This window comes from Scleropages formosus, chromosome 19 (genome assembly GCF_900964775.1).
Source record: "Scleropages formosus chromosome 19, fSclFor1.1, whole genome shotgun sequence".
In the NCBI taxonomy this organism is placed as follows: Eukaryota; Metazoa; Chordata; class Actinopteri; order Osteoglossiformes; family Osteoglossidae; genus Scleropages; species Scleropages formosus.
This window is the reverse complement of record NC_041824.1, coordinates 8,237,952-8,254,238: the sequence shown is the minus strand read 5'-3', so window position 1 is coordinate 8,254,238 and position 16,287 is coordinate 8,237,952. Positions and strand designations below refer to the sequence as shown.

Below are 16,287 nucleotides of genomic sequence, written 5' to 3'. Positions count from 1 at the left end.
GGTCTCTGTGCCCCAAAAATTCATGCGAAACGGAGAGCTGGCGCACAATGCTGACTCACAGAAATACATGCACCCCCCCCCATACAAGAAATATGCACCGACCGAGTAAGAAAGCCTCTCACCCACAGCTTGGTGATGTCACCCCACACACTCCGCGCTCATCGGCGTCACTCTTCCGGCTTCCTACCGCAACATTTACATTTACGCTTGTACCTCAACATAAAAAAAAAATATTTCGCGACCCGATATCTGTTTGCAAGCCAAACTGCTTTTAAGCCGAACGCTTAGTAATGACATCCCTCAATTTATTTATGGGTTAGAATCTGTATTTAAGAATTGAAAAGAAAAAAAAAAGAATAATCTGCCATTTAGTCACAAACATTTAATTGTTCCATTTCCATGAACCGGTCATACAATGCGGTGTCCCCATGTTCCTCTGTACTCGTAATGTCAACTTTGAAGCCAACTTTAAAATGACGAAAAGCAACATAACCTCCGATTCAGAGCGCTGCGTTGGCTTTATACGCGGAAGTGCCGTGTTCCTCCCATCTACAAGACGGCCGCTGCATTTCATGGAGGACGGTGCGGGGTGAACATGTTCCGAAGCGTTTGACCTTAAACCCCGACTGTGTGCATCATCTGCGACTGAGGATGACACAAGCGGCCATGAAGAAGTGACCGATTCCTCACATGGACGAGTTCGCCAGCCTCCGAGCACTTAGTTTGCCATTTAAAAAAAAGCATAACAGACATGTACCTATAAATACTTTGAGTATTTCCTGTAAAAGTCTCAGATGTAGCAATAACAAGCTCTTAAAAGCTGTAAAAAATAAATAAATGAACTGAATGAAACTGATGAAGAGAAGTAGCAGAAGGGCGGGTTCACACTAACATTACTGGTAAAACAGGGTCGTAAAGCAGGCCGGGGAAGGCAGATTGTCGTGCGCGTGTCCCCGCGAGCGAAACGCCACCCTTGACAAATCTCTACGGCCGCCGTCATAAAAACAGGGAAAGGTAGATGAGCGTTTCCTAAAGTTAAAGGGATAAAACACACAAGGAAGAAAGAAAGAAACAGGTGCTCACACTTTCCAAAAAAAAAAAAAAAAAAAAAGGTGCACAAAAAAACCGCACCTCCGCCGTCCACCAGTTTGTGCTCGCCGCGTTCTCCAGCCTCATTGCTCTCACGGCCTCCACATCCCCTACGACAGCAGGGTAATTGATCCACACAGAGAGCCTTCTATAAAACGAATCCAATTTCCATTGGGTGCATCTGGCGCGCGGACACAATGGCTCTTTTGTACGTTCGTTGGGTTCGGCGTTGGGTTCGGGGGAGGTGGTCACGGGCGCGGGGCAGGAACGCCGCACGCGCTTCTCCGGTTGGGATGATCCGGCTCCGAGGCGATCGGAACCCCTACGGCGAGGGCTCCGCTTCGCGCTTTGTTGCCATGGTGCTCCTTCAGACATCCTAACTCCAACAGCGAAGACAAAGTGGAGTACGACAAATTGGGAAAAAAAATAAAAAATCTTTGCGAGCCTTTGCGCAGTGGTGCCGATTCATTCAGGAGCTGGCCAGGAAGCCCTTGTCCTATCTACTCTGTCGCCGTTACCGCCACATCCACGCTGTAATATTTGCACCATTAGTAATATTACCTTCACCACCGCGAGCGTCACAGTGCCGCCGAAAGCCTCCCGCCAGGAAGGCCGACGAACATCCGGCATCACGCGGCGCCCGGTCTTCGAAAAGCACTCGAGACGCACGGCCGGAACGCGAGACGGTAGTAATAACGAAACCTAGTTACTAGAATAAAGAAAGAAAGCAACTAGCGAGACCTTCAATGTTGTGCTCCCAAATGCACGCACGCGTCCAAACATTGCAAATAAGCCAAGAAAACCAATTTATTTTGCAGTTACTGCCATTTCATTTCTTACTACTATTAATAACGGTATAGGCTGGATTATGAGACCTTCGGTCATACAATGTTCCGATTCATCTGATGTCCAACCAGCGTGCTGAAGCTGAAACGCTTCAAAAAAACGATATGAGGTAAGCGGGTCATCGTTTGTGGCGGAAACGTATTGGCAAATTCGAAATTTCTCATTTTTAAAGCACAATGCCATCCCATCGACAAAGAAAGATTAGCTATCGAGTGAGCAGATATATACCTGAGACACAAAGTACTGCACTCCACTAACTGTAAATAATGCCTTCAAAAAAAAAAAAAAAAAAAAAAAATGCAGCTTCTTGGGATGAAAATTCAACTTCTGACTATAAACACAGTATGGGACAAGTTACAGTTCTAGGCCACATGCGAATGTAGCAAAACTACTTTTGGCCACGAACCGAAACCAGCAACAACTAACATCAGTTCTACAGCCTAATATTTAATTACACTGCAGAATCACTTAATAAAACCATTCGGTAATTATAAATCACTTCACACATGTCGATTCTGATTTTTTTTTTCAACCCCCTTCCCACATCAGCATTATATTACACCGAGCATATAAATCAGTACTTCAGCATTTTTGAGTATTTTAAATTGCCAGGGTTACATCTAACCTCTCTGAGGCAGTGCAGCTTCAAGTCTGGGAGCTCACTGAACTCCTGACAGTGACAGCTGGCTTTCTTTCTCCACAAGTTTGGAATGCACACAAAAACAAACACAGCATTGTCTGCGCACAACAGACAAAACAGCCGTTTGAACCTTTTCCTGGACACTGACACTCAGACGGCAGCCCGCGACCGCAGCGGAACGGGCCTTCGGGGCGCGCGGCTGCAAACGGCAAGTACGGTTCTTTATAGACGTCTCATATAAAAAAATAAAATAAAAAAAAAAAAGCTTACTAGGAAGGCGATCGGGAATCGAGGATATTGGGAAAAAGTTTCACGCAGCTACTCGTGTGATGAACGTTGCTTCATATGGTGGAAAGTGACTGTATGTGAGAATCACGTGTCTCCAAGTCTTTCTTCCTGCTAATATAATGCACACATATTGTATTTTCTACGAGATGTACGTCGCTTTGGAGAAAAGAATCTGCTAAATGAATAAATCTAAGTCTCTCCCAGTCTAAAAAAAAAAGTTACCAGTTCCTGAAAAACACCTTTATAATAAACTGCATTCTCATTAATGAAAGTCCTACTTCCCATTTGGTTCAATGGTAAAAATTAGCGATCCTGAGCCACAAAAATTGATGTCTTTTTTTTTTTTTTTTCTCCCCACTGCAAACAGTGGATGGAAAAAAAAAAAAAAAAAAAAAAAAAAAAGACATCAATGAAAACAATATAAACGAAGCGATACTGAGCGGACACGGGGACATGGTTCGGACAGCCCAAACAGGACCGCGGTCACCGATATTATAAGTAGAACTAGCGAAGAAGGGCTGATGGAGGGTGAGGACTGATGGCAGAGCAAGACAGACCGTGACCGAGAAGAGCAGCTCATGGCAACTCTGGTTTTGCACCACTCCGCTGTCGGGAGGTTCACGAAACGCAGATTCAGTTCTCGTAACCGCAAGAAGTGCGCTGGAAGCTGAAGGGTTATTAAAAGAATTTCCTTATAAAGTCAAAATCCGTCACCCAAAAACGCGCGTGTCGAGGAACGACCGACCATCTCGGCTCGGAGCCCACCGGACGGCTGACCGTAGCACCAACCGAACCTTCCTCGGTCGACCAGGGCCGAAGAAAAGGGACGTCCCAGCAATCGACACGCACCCGTCTTAAAACGGCATGAGATTAGGGAGGGAAAGAACTTTCGCCGGAGCCTCCACAGCCTTACCAAGGGCGGCGGGGTCGTAACTCGGCGAGAACTTCCAGCGCACCCATCGTAAAGCGGCCAAGTAGCCCGAGGAAGTTTATCAGAGGAGACGTCGAGCAGCTTCCTGCGGGCACGGCGCTGGATTCGAGGGCACTAGTACCCAACGATGCCCGGCGTTACAGGCGGCAGGTCCGCCGGGACGCCGCAACGTGCACGTGGGCGGACGGCGCAGAACAAAGGCGTCACGGCGGCCCTGCAGGCATAATCAAGCAACCCGCGTAGGAGGTCCACCCACAAACGCCTTTCGATCCAGCCCACTTCGTTGCCATTACGCAGCCAAATTAATTTCTGCAATTTCTAGGAGTGAGAGTAGCGCAAGTCTGCAAAGGGCTCAAATAAAACAATGCAATAAAACCAAGAGAGTAAAGCAATGAGACAAAAACAAGGTAAAAATAAGATGCGATTAGGCCACAGGGGACTAATTCTACCGTTAAATAGAGGTGTCGTCCCCAGTCTCGTAGCCTAACAGTGATGCCGTCACCAAGGTCGGCAGCGGCACCTTCTCAACACGCTTTTATTATTGTTTAGCCAGGCTGCTGACGCAGGTTTGCGTCGAGGGGAACCGGACGGTCGACCAAAACCGAGCCGAAACGCAGCAAGCCCAGGGGCCATTTCGGTTTCACATCCTAGTAGCGGTAATTAAAACTGAAGCCGAGGGGAAGAGACCGACAACACGGCACATTATGAGCAAAGCCGGGCTGCGGTCGCGAGATAAGACGTTAATCCCCGTTAATAAAGGACACGGGCGACGGTTCGCGACCCGGTAAATTGACCCGTCGAGCTTCCTCAGCAGAAAACGTTGAGGGAAAACACACGAGATTCGGGGAGAGAGGACCGCTCCGCAGACGGACGGACGGACGGTCCGTCTACGAGCAAATGGGTCCGGATCTCGCGTTCACGCGACCTTCGACCTCTTCGCGCACGACACGTCGCCGCTTCCGTTCCAGCGGCGCTCGAGCGGTTCCGTACGCGATCCGACCGACGCTAGCAGAAAGGGCGAAGGAAGCACGGTGAAAGAACGCGCAGCCCTCCCGAGCCCTGAGGGAAAGCGAGAGGGGAAACAAAGGCCGGGACGCCGGAGAAGTCTTTCCTCTTTCGCTTCTCGTATCATTGGGGAACATGCGTCTGGGGGGGGGGGGAACTTATCGGCCAAATGAGAGGCCTTGCGTGTGTCGTTTGCAAACTGAGCCCCCCCCCCAAACACACACACACACACACACACACACACACACACACACACACACACACACACCATTAGCGGCTAGCCAGCCTCGTGTTCAAACCTGCCTGGACTCCTGGAGGAAAGCCACACGCTGTGTACACAGGAGATAAAGACGGCTCAAGCGTGAGGAAGACGCTGGACAAAGAGGGTACAAGCACAACTTGTGGGACGCGGCAAGAGTCCCGAAGAGAAGAGGAAAAACCCGTCAAGCTGACAGCGCCCTCCTCTCGCCCACGGGTTTGAGGAAAACTGAAACTGGGCTCGACATCACCAGCTCTTCGACTGTCCCGGACAGGTAATTAGCTTCAATATTCATAGTCGGACAGGTCTAACCGCCCCGAGACCCGTCTGATGGGTAGGTGGGCGATAAAGAAAAATATTAAGAAATCAAACCCAAAATCGCATCGGAATAATGAAACCATCACTAAATGTGTCATCGGCATCTTCATTTTGAAATTTTTTTTAATCGCTAGAAAGCATCCACAGCTATGAGAAGTGAAAAGCAAAACTGCCCTGGTATCTTGCTATTCTGGGAATTTTTTTTGAAAGAATTTCATTTCATGATACCCTGATTTAGTCCAAATATATAAGGGTACATTAACATGTATAAGAAAAAAGTGAATGACAAATATCATGACTGTTATAAATATTACAAGTATAGATAATATACTTTTTTTTTTAACCCTTTCCACTGTGTTCCAGAATAGGATAGGCAAGACGTAAAACGGGGGAAATTGAACAGTTCTCCAGACGACCACCAAATCCCTGCGTCATGAAAGACCATCCAAACGCCTCCCAAACACCTCCTTACCCCTGAAATTCACCATCATCATATGATGCAAGAACAGTACAATCATCAGTTCTCTCCGACATACAACTAAAACGGCCAGCGAATTCCCCGGACGAGCAACAAACAGACAGCTCCGTCCGCTTTAAAACAGCCACTTGCAGTCCCTGACACGTGCGGTCAAACATCCAGGGTGGCAGAACAGCAGCCCCGAAGGCACAGCAAGGAGGGTGGGTGGAGGATGTAATTTAGCTCTTTCGCGGTAAAGCGCAGTAAGCGTCGGGTGGCAAAAATGCGCCAAACGTGATTCGGCACAAACGCGGTCACGGTGAGCGTGGGCCGATGAGTAACGGCTCAGTAATGCGGTCCCCAAACACTTTCATCTTCTCAAAACACATTCTGGCCTCCAAACGCAATGTACTGTTATGGAAGATAAGACACTGCGGGATTATCTGATCATTCCATTTTTAGACGTACCAGAGGACTGAAAGCATCCATTGCTCGAGAGGGACAAGAACTGGAACAAAGTGTTAAGGTGGCCAGCAGACTTCATAGAGGCCAACAGCTGGACTGAATTGGTCTATTTCTTCTCCTCATTGACATTTAGGCAGAAGGGTTGCTGGAGAACAAGACCTTCTCAAAACCAAGGCCTCAAAATTCCCAATGACGCTCGAGCCCCGAGTGCCGGTTCCAAGACCGGGGACAGCTGGTAGCGGAGTAGTTAGGGCTACTGCATTTGGACCCAAAGGTCGCAGGTTCGAATCCCACCTCCAGCTGTAGTACCCTTGAGCAAGGTACTTTCCCTAAAATTGCTCCAGTAAAATTACCCAGCTGTATAAATGGGTAAATAATAAGTTACTTTGGAGAAAAACTTCAGCTAAATGAATAAACGTATAGTGGAACCTCGCAACTCTAATGCTTCTGAACTTGAACGAGTTGTTCGAGAGAGGAGGAAAAAAAAAAAGTCTCAGAACTCCAACAAAATTTCGGGACTTGAACCAATGAACCTTTCAGTCTACAACCTGTCGGACACGCGATGCGTCTTTTTTCCCCTAAAGCAAAGGGTGCGTATGACGCGTGCGACTCGATACGAGTCGGTCCTGCCTGAAAACTCGGAGTGAACACCTCGCTGAATTGTGCTGTGAATTTTCACGTGTTTTTGTGGTTTTTTTTTTTTTTTTTTTAAATATCATATTAAATAAGCCATCATGGGCCCTAAGAAGGTTACTAGTGAAAGCAATCGGCCAAAAAGGAAAATAGCGAGAGCCACGATAGAGGTTAAAAAGGAAATAACTGAAAAACACGACAGAGGTGTTCCTGTGGTTGATCTGGCTGCACAGTATAGAATGCCTAAATCTACGATATGCACTGTACTGGAAAATAGAGAGACCATCAAAGCAGCTGATGTTGCTAAAGGAGTGACGTCTATTACAAAGCAAAGACCACAGGTATGCTTGCTGACCTCGTTAAAGACGCCCCTCGAACCAGTGACGATAGTGAGCCTTTCAAGGCTAGTAGGGGGCGATTCGAGAAATTCAAGAAGAGTGGCGGCATTCATAGTGTGGTGAGGAGTGGGGAGGCTTCCAGTGCATCAGGTATGTATGTATATAGGTTTAAATAGGCAATCATTTGGGGGTCTGGAACGGATTAATCCAAAATTTCACACTATTTCTTATGGAAAAATGGATTCAGAACGCGAACGCCCTTCTGGAACGAATTCGGTTCGAGTTCCGAGGTTCCGCTGTAAACGTAAGACTGCCTTCGCGATGAGCGCCGGGCTTGGATAACCACGTAGGCTGATCTCAAGGGAGCCATTTGTCCGGATGCACGGAATATCAGGTGAAGACCTGCACGGAGCAACGGGCCACACCCTAAACTAAGGGCAGGTGTGTCATTCTGGTACAGTTCTGGGCACATTTTGGTGTTCGCACTATAAGGGGATGAGCATTACTGTGTCCACAACCATCCTTCAGTCACCGGGCTCATCTACATCACCAGCACCCAACTAAGGGAGGAAGGTGACTTATTAGACACTAGTTATTTAATCATTTAGCTGACCCTTTTCTCAAAATGACTGACCCAGTTGTACAGCTGGATAATTTTTTTTTTTTATTGCATCAGTTCTGTGTAAGTACATTGCTCAAGGGTACTACTGCAGAAGGTGGGATTCAAACCTGGGTCTTTAGAGAGCAAGATGATGCCTCCAACCACTATTCCTCCTGCTATCCCCAGGGTTTCAACATATCTAGAGTTATTACGAGAAGGAGGTGGCCCCAGCTGACACTCGCCTTAAAAAAATAAGTCAAAATTACACGGCTGTGTTACACGTCATTACATCACTTAGACGACACCTCCAGCCAAAGCAACTTACACAGCGATATGCGTATAATCCTCTTGAACAGCCACTCTCCCTAAAGCAATTCACGTTCGCAAAAGTGGGCCCGGATATCCAGTCAGATAGCTCGCCTCCTGGTGTCGGGTTCAGTTCCTTAACCGCTACAAGCCCTATTGGCTCAGTAACACCGGGCTCAATGGGTGGGACTGGACACACGTGCACCGGCGTCAGGACGGAACAGGTCTTTTTAGAGCATCTCAATGAAGCCGATGCCATTTCCGCTTCTACGGAGGACCCCACCTTGGAGAAAAGCAGCCAGCTGCACCAGCAAAACAAGAGGGAGGAGTCAGCAGAGAAAGAAGGCGGGGCCAAGAGGACCACTCCTCCTCATCCCGAAAAACAAGCAGCTCCCGAAAAGTTCTTTTTTTTTTTTTTTTGGTTTATTTTCCCCCCCGTTTTTACGAAAATGAATACTTTGCGGCCGGGGTTCATCGCTCAGCAGCGCACAAATACAGAAAAGGAAACTTTATGGGAGGCAGCCCTGTTATTTGGTGGGCGGTGACCCCACAGTTATTCGTGGCGGTTCCTCGCACGTAAACATCCAGCGCAGCTTCGGCCGGGGGAGTTTCCTGTCTGCGTTATATTTGTGACTTTGCTCGCTTTCCACGGTAATAGCGAGGCCAACATGTTTACCCAACCACCCATCCACTTGTTTACACCATCATATTTTGAAATACTCTCCCCACTGTGAGGATCTGGCTCAATCCACAGGGCCCTTCCAGCACTTTGTTCACCGGGCTCCCGTAAGCTCCGAGCTCACGCTTTGATAGCGTGGACATCGATACTCCGGACAACGCGGACCTCTCTGGAAGGTCTATTCAGGAAATGCTGCGGTCGGTCGTGGGGTCAGAGGACCAGAACAGCACAGTAAATGGACTTTGACACGGAAACAATGGTATGTGAACAGCAGACAAGGAAAACTCGAACTTACAAACATCTAGGGCAAAGCTGCTGCCTTTGGACCCAAACTCTGCAGGGTCGAATCTCACCTTCAGCTGTAGTTCCCTTGAACAAGGCACCCTAAATTGCTCTAGTAAAATCACCCAACTGAACAAAGGGGTAAATTATTGTAAGTAGCTTAACACCAAGTCGCCGTGGGCAACAGGATCAGCTAAATGCGTAAATGTTTTCTGCTTTAATGTTCATAGATATAGATGATTAGATGAAGTTCCAGGAAGTAACCCAGGCACAGCCCGAAACCTGAGAACCTCTAATCCATTTGAGATTTTTCAACAAGTGGTGCGGTAGTAAGAGCTGCCACCTTGCACTCAAAACGCCCGGGTCTGAATCCCACAACCTGCTGTCGTGCCCTTGGAAAAAGGTACCTGCCTTGAACTGATGCCCAGCTGTATAAATGGGCGAATTATTGTAAGCAGCTCAACGTGACAAGTCCCTCTGGCAAACAGCATCAGCTGAGTAAATGTAAAAACCACCCACCCGAATAAATGTGTAAATCATGGTAAATCACTCATATACACGTTTATTGCGACTCTTGGGAGCTGCCGAGTTTTGGAACAACGCAAAACCCGCACCGCAGCCACTGTATCGGGCTTCCCTGCGCCGCATTGACGGATTTACACAGATGGCGCTCGGCGATATATTACATAAGTTCGAGTGAACAGCAAGCGCTGAGCTCACACACTTACCCACCGCAGCCCACCGGATAGAGAGGGGGTCACTTTCCGAGCGTCTCGCTCGATTAACGTAACTTGCGTAGCGCGGCGGCGGGGAACGATCCGCGCTACGCAGGACGTCTCACAGAGGTCAGATGGGAACCCAGAAACACACCCTCCGCAATCGCTCCACGGGGGTACGGCAAAACAGAAAGAGGCCCGGGGGGCAGGCGGCTGAAACTCACCTTCTCCTCCGGGTACATGAGTCGCTGCCAAAACTGCGTTGCCTGTCCAATGCACAGTGACTATGAGGTGTGTGTGTCACAGCGGTGCAGTACCGAGGGCCCAAGCTGAGCAGAACCGCGTGTTGCTTTGGCCCCGAGCCACTGCGGGTGGGAAGGGGGGGCAGCGAGGGCTGCTTATGTCAGCTTGCGCACAAACACACCCGCACACACACACATACACCACCGACCCCACGATGTGCGAACGGCAGCCGTGGCTCGGCACCCCCGCCCCTGACTCTAGGAGCTCCGACAGCATATTCCAGAAGAGATTAGGTAAATCCCACCACAAAGCAGACAGTCTTTGCGACCCATCCCAGCCCCCTCTCAAGGACAAGGCGAAATGTATAAAATATCAGATTTAACCACGGGGGTGGAGGTTAGGGTGGTGGCACGGGGCATCTCCACAGCGGGAATTAATCCCGTCATATTTCCACAGAGCACCAGAAATGGAAAATACGTGCGAGATAAACAGGGACAAAGGGAGGCTGCCCGCCGTCTGCTTAAATCCCACCCGTCTTCCCAAATCCCATTCTTGCCGCTGCCGTTATTGCAGTTTTGTGTGGGCTCACATCCCTCAAGAGCCAAAAACACGCAGTCAGGGCATGAAATTAATTTTTGTGTTCGGCTGCACATGTTACAGGAATATTTACACGTTACCGGTGCTGTCAGACATTGCACTTGTCTCATTTCGGAACATATCAGACAGAGGAAACTCAGCAAATACTTGGAAAAGGTCCTTTAAAGTGCAGGAACTCCACGCAGATATTTACAATTCGCAAGTTAACAACTGCAGCCAGAGTTGGGGTATCAGGTGAAGAGAAGCGTACCAACAAAAACACTGAAACATAACGAAACGGCAAAAATTAGAGTTAATTCGCTTAAAAGAATTTGGGTGCTCTCCGGCAAGAAAATTTCTAAAAAAAATAAAGATGATGCCATTAGAAATATTATGAAATTTCTGTATTATGATGTCGGTCATCATTTTGCTTTAAATTTCCTGAATATTTTACTTTTATTAACTGGACGGATATCAGAATGACTCTACCCATCCCAGTGTGACTATTTAAGCAATTTACCTCTACCATTTGTACAGCCATTAACATTGAGCCCTGGCAGCCATCTGTAAAAGCATCGAACTGGCTCACCGAAACGGGCCGTTAACGCTAAAGACGGGACGCATTAGTGATAGGAGGTCAATTATTGACGGAAGCCCCTTGGACGGGTTACAAAGGTCAGATGCACGCAGGTCAACCAGCGACACCCCTCCTCCCAACTGTAGTCACATCGGAAAGGACGGTGCTCTCCAACTGAGGTTTTGTAGAACTTGGCGCCCAAGATTGAAACTTAAGACGAAAAGCAACGTGATTAATTAAACGGACACCAAATGCGGGGCGAGCCACGGAATGGGCACCGGAACCACGGGCCGTGTACGGCGGCAGCGGCCGAAGCACACTTTCCACACACGAGAGGAAAAAAACGGGGCAGCTGCATCGCGCTGAATAACATGAACTAACAGCACTCTGCACGCCATCAGTCTTCAATAGCGACACCCAGGGAACTTAACGGTGGACCCTCATGGAATAAAACATTATTACCCACTGCTTGCTGGAGCATGCTTATGTCTGACATGACAAATAGATCTAATCTCAACTGGCCAGATGGGGTAATGAGGTCTGACACTGGTCTGCTGGTCAAGGGTCAGTAATGCACCGTGGCTTAACCAACGCTCCACGGTGCATTACTGACCCTTGACCCCTATTGCCAGAGTGTCACAAGAAGTGTTTCTGGATGCCGAGATACAACCTCAGGACACGGGAATATCCAATTACCTTTGCTTAGACAGCCAAGAGGAGCCGATGATCAAATTGATCTCGAGTGGATCCACACGAAAGGCCCAAGTTCAGAGAACTGCATCCATGAAGCCCGGCCACGTACTGTTGCATTAGAGCGAGGAAGTCCTACTGCGACACTCGATGTTCCTTAATGGAATTTCACGCTCGACCCAGAAGCCGTCCAAAACACGCACGCTGTCAACAGCTGGCAGGCAACACGGCGGTTCCAAGCAGCCGGATTGACACCAGGAAATCAGCTTGCGTGTCAGTCATCGTGCGTCCCGGCAACGTCCGCTCACAATGACCCTCTGCAGGCTGAATCACGGTACAAAATAAGCACATACAGGACCTTCTCAGCGGTGATAACACTACAAGAAGACATAATAAACAGGAGATACAACCAAACCCCGAGCAGCAGTTGAAGCACATGGGGGTGGTGTTTAAAGCGGAATAGAAGAAGAACCAAGCAGTCACTGGCAACCACCAGAACCCAAAATCTCAAAAACCACATGGCCTTCACCGCACTCGTCAGCACAGATGAGAAACGGGGCCTCGGGCTCATCGACGAGGATGTTCTCACGCCATCGCGTAAGAGCACATTCGCAACAACACAGCGAAGACGGATAAGCAGAGAGGTGGGGGAGCAGGCAGGACAGCAGATCCGCAAGAGGTTTCTCACCCTTAACAGGTCAGCTGCTGAGGTGCGGCAAAAGACACAAGGTGGAAATACAGCATCGCACATAAGGGGTTTGCTGGGTTTGGGGAGTTACCAGGAACGAGGTGGGATGAGGTGGACTTTGAGGTTTTACTAAAAAACAAACCATGAGACAAACGCGTAGAATAAATGGCCAACATCTGCACCAGGACTGGTGCGAACTGTCCCTTCGACAGGGACGAAGGGCTTAGAAAAGCACTGGTTTGGGAAATGTAAAAACACCAAAAACAGATCAACGAGGTGTAAGAAGCACCACAGGAGGAGGTCTCCGATTGCTGTGTCCAATGCCAAAAAAGATAAGGGCGTCATCGAGAACGCAGGTTACGCTTGCTGACTTACTCCTTCATCCAGTCAGGGCGCGCGTCCCAGTGGCATTGAACTCCGAGCTTATGGAGCGCGACTCCTCGGAGAGCCGACCTCCTCTCCCACCGGGGCGGCCGCTCGTCTCGCGGTGGGACGAAGGGCTACGGGAGGACCCGGTTGGGGCATCGCAGAGCCTCCCCCTACCCTTCTATTCAGAACCGTGCGGAAGAGGTTGAAAACGAGAAGTAGACGCTCGTCACCACACTGGTAAGAAGAGGAGGAAGAACCCAAAAAAAAAAAAAAGCCTCAAAATGACCCACAGCAAAGTGAAACCAAGAGAGTTTCACAATCATGCGCAGAAGTATTTATGCCGGCTGAACTTTATACTCTTAAACAGGACTACCTAGAAAGACACACACGTAAACGAATTCCTCGCTTTGAGAACAGGAAGTCTAGATGTATTGATTGTAATGAGTGACCCAGTGTAAGCAGTGTAAGTCCCCTTGGTGAATGAGGTGTGTGGGCTGGTAACACTACATAGAGTTCATTGGAAGTCGCTTTGGAGAAAAGCATCTGCTAAATACATAAATGTAAAAATAAATGTATTGCCTTATACAGAGAGAGCTCAATGAAGCCACAACATGGAAATAATTTTAAAGGCAAAGTGATCAATTATATCATTTTCTTACAGGTACACGGGATCATTGCTGGGCTAAGTTAATTGCTAAACAGTCTTTACCGAACAGAAGCTGAAGGGTGTCAGTCACCACGGACGGCCGTGGCACGAGGAAGCCCTGCTATGAAGCAAACGGGTTTGACCAGTATCAGCTGGACGCAACGTGTCGCTTCATGGATCAACGCGACCAATGATCGGCTCATCCCGAACATCTTGAACATCCTCCGCCTTCACGTTTACCGTGGTCCTTAGGGCTGGTGCGCGAAGGGGTGTCACAGCAAACTACTTAAGAGACCAAGTAGAATCCCAAAGTAAGAAGTGCACCGTCCAATGGGAGGGAGGGAAAAAAATAAATAGAAAAAAAAAAAAAAAAGAGCACTGGCCTGGAGTAACAAACTCCATGGGATGATGGGTTTCTGCAAGCACACGAAGAGCGATGCCACATGGGGCCATCCTGCAGCCCAGAACTGGTTCCTTAGGAGCGGCTCATAGCCACGCTGCCGGCCTCCAGTTAACAGGGATTTAGGAACCCGGTGTCGCAGCCTCGGCCTGGCCCCTTACCCCACCAAGAGTGCTCCACGGTCCTCGGCATAGACGCGGGTCCGGACTGCGGCCCGGACCTGCACGCACATGACCTACTTTCCATTCGCAACGAAAGGCGAACAAAGAGCTCGGGAACAAAAGGAGGAGAACATCTCAGACTCCACAAGGCAGCCCCATCCCCCCCCCCAGCTCTGTCTTTCCACAACTGGAGGACCACTTTACTGCAGGCCCTTCCTGCCCCCATTCCACCCCAGACACTCCCCCAACCTCACCCATGTAATGTGGAAAAACAAAACCAAGGGTGGTACCTTTAAGCTCTTGGGGATGATCAGGGAGAACTGAAGGACTCAAGATTTAAAGCTTCACGGTGAGCTCCAGAAACAACCCAGTTCCGACACAGGACTCGGCGCTGGGGTTCATCTCTCCAGCATTTACCGTCATTTACTCGGGTGGCGCATTTCTTCAAAGGAACTTACAACGTTAGGCTGCTTACACTGATTTACCTGTTCGTACAGCACAGTAATTTTAACTATCAGTTCAGGGTAAGTTCCTGGATCGTGGGAACCTGGGACCTTCGAGCACAAGGCAGCAGCTGCAATCGCTATCCCACCTGCCACCACAACAGCGGAACACTTTCACGTGGGAAGACCGGCTGCTCCTGAAACATTCAGTCAAGCCCAAGCAGCTTTCCGAATCACCAGCAAGAGCTCGGTTACATCAAAATCGAAGCAAAAGGGGAAGGAAAAAAAAAATAAAAAAAAATCATTTGCCTTTTAAAGATTCAACACCCAACGCTGTCTTCACAATTCCCGCGTTACCTCGAAGCCCCGGTTGCAGAACTTCAATAAATCCTCTGTCCTGCTACTACTAAAGAAATTCCAGCTAATGAGAGTGGCTCGAATGAGAATATTCATGAAGCCAGAATTTATTTAAAAAAAGAGGGTTCAAAACGTGAAATTTTTCCGCAATGAGCCGTGAAAAATTGATTTGAACGCACTAAGGACTGCAACAGGAGGGCAGCCACAAAGAGCTGCCGATCAAGCCAAACGGGCGAATCGGGGCCACCGCGGGTGGGACCTCCCCACCGTACATACCTGTACCTGCTCCGTGGAGCTGCTGCTGAGGTCGTCACCGGACTCGGAGTCGTGCCGGAACTTCTCCGAACCCTCGCCGACCGAATCGCAGGGAGGAGTCGTCCTGTCCCTGTCCGGGTCCAACGGGTGCCTCCCATGATCAAAGGCCCTGTGGGTGGGCGAGTCAGGGGTGCCGCCACCGTGATGATGGTTGTTGTTGTTGAGAAAGTGCCCAGGGCTGCTCAGGTTCTGGTTGGCGTCCCTGGGGCCGGACGCCGGCCGCCCGAAGCTGGTCATTTCGTGCGGCTTGTTGAGGTTTTCATTTGACCTGTGGATTTCCAGCACGCCGGGCCTAAGTCGGCCGGAGCCCTGCGGCTTCTGGGGCGGCACGAGGGCCTTGCGCAGCTCTCGCACGTACTGGGCGGGCACGTAGAAGGCCTTGGTGCCCTCGTCGCGCCGCACCTGCCACCAGTCCTCGTTGGTCTTCCTCACCAGCATGTAGCACTCGCCCTGTCGAATGGTCACCAGGCGATCCTTAGCCTTGTACTCGTAGTCGTACTCCACCTCGATGTAGACCCGGCCGGGCGCCAGGGCCGGCTCGCCCTTCCCATCCCTGTCGGCCATCCCGTGCTCCTCGGCGTCAGGGTGCCAGGGGGGCGCGCATGGCTCGATGCGAAGACCTGCGTGGGACGGGGGAACGAACGAACAAGAGAGAAGACTCTGATGCGAGAACAACACAAACGCAGCAGCACGGCCACACAACGGCCCGATCCGATCTCCTGAAGTCAAGACGCCGGTTAGGAACCGACAGCAACAACACCCTGCGGTAACCGCGCCCGTCAACCACGCAACTGAGGGACATGCCTGTCCCGTGGGGTCCTGGGACTGTTCCCGTGCCTTGTAAACAGCAGGGAAAGGGCAGTTTATAGATACTGCAGTATAAAACACGTGGAAACAAAGCACACATTAAAAATGAGCTGCAAAACATTAAAAGATAAGGTACAGCTGAGGTCTTTAAACAATTAACGA

The 16,287-nt window shown here is 49.5% G+C and overlaps 1 protein-coding gene across 4 annotated transcripts in view; it reads right to left on the bottom strand.

Annotated features, from left to right (window-relative positions):
* Positions 1–16,287, bottom strand: part of LOC108927631 (rho GTPase-activating protein 12-like) — a 60,803-nt gene that overhangs the window by 36,608 nt on the left and 7,908 nt on the right. For all 4 annotated transcript variants that reach the window (XM_029246210.1, XM_029246211.1, XM_029246212.1 and 1 more), the window contains exon 2: positions 15,280–15,938. In XM_029246210.1, the coding sequence (XP_029102043.1) occupies positions 15,280–15,882 (603 nt within the window). In that variant the 5' untranslated portion in view covers positions 15,883–15,938. The remainder of the gene's footprint in view (positions 1–15,279; positions 15,939–16,287) is intronic.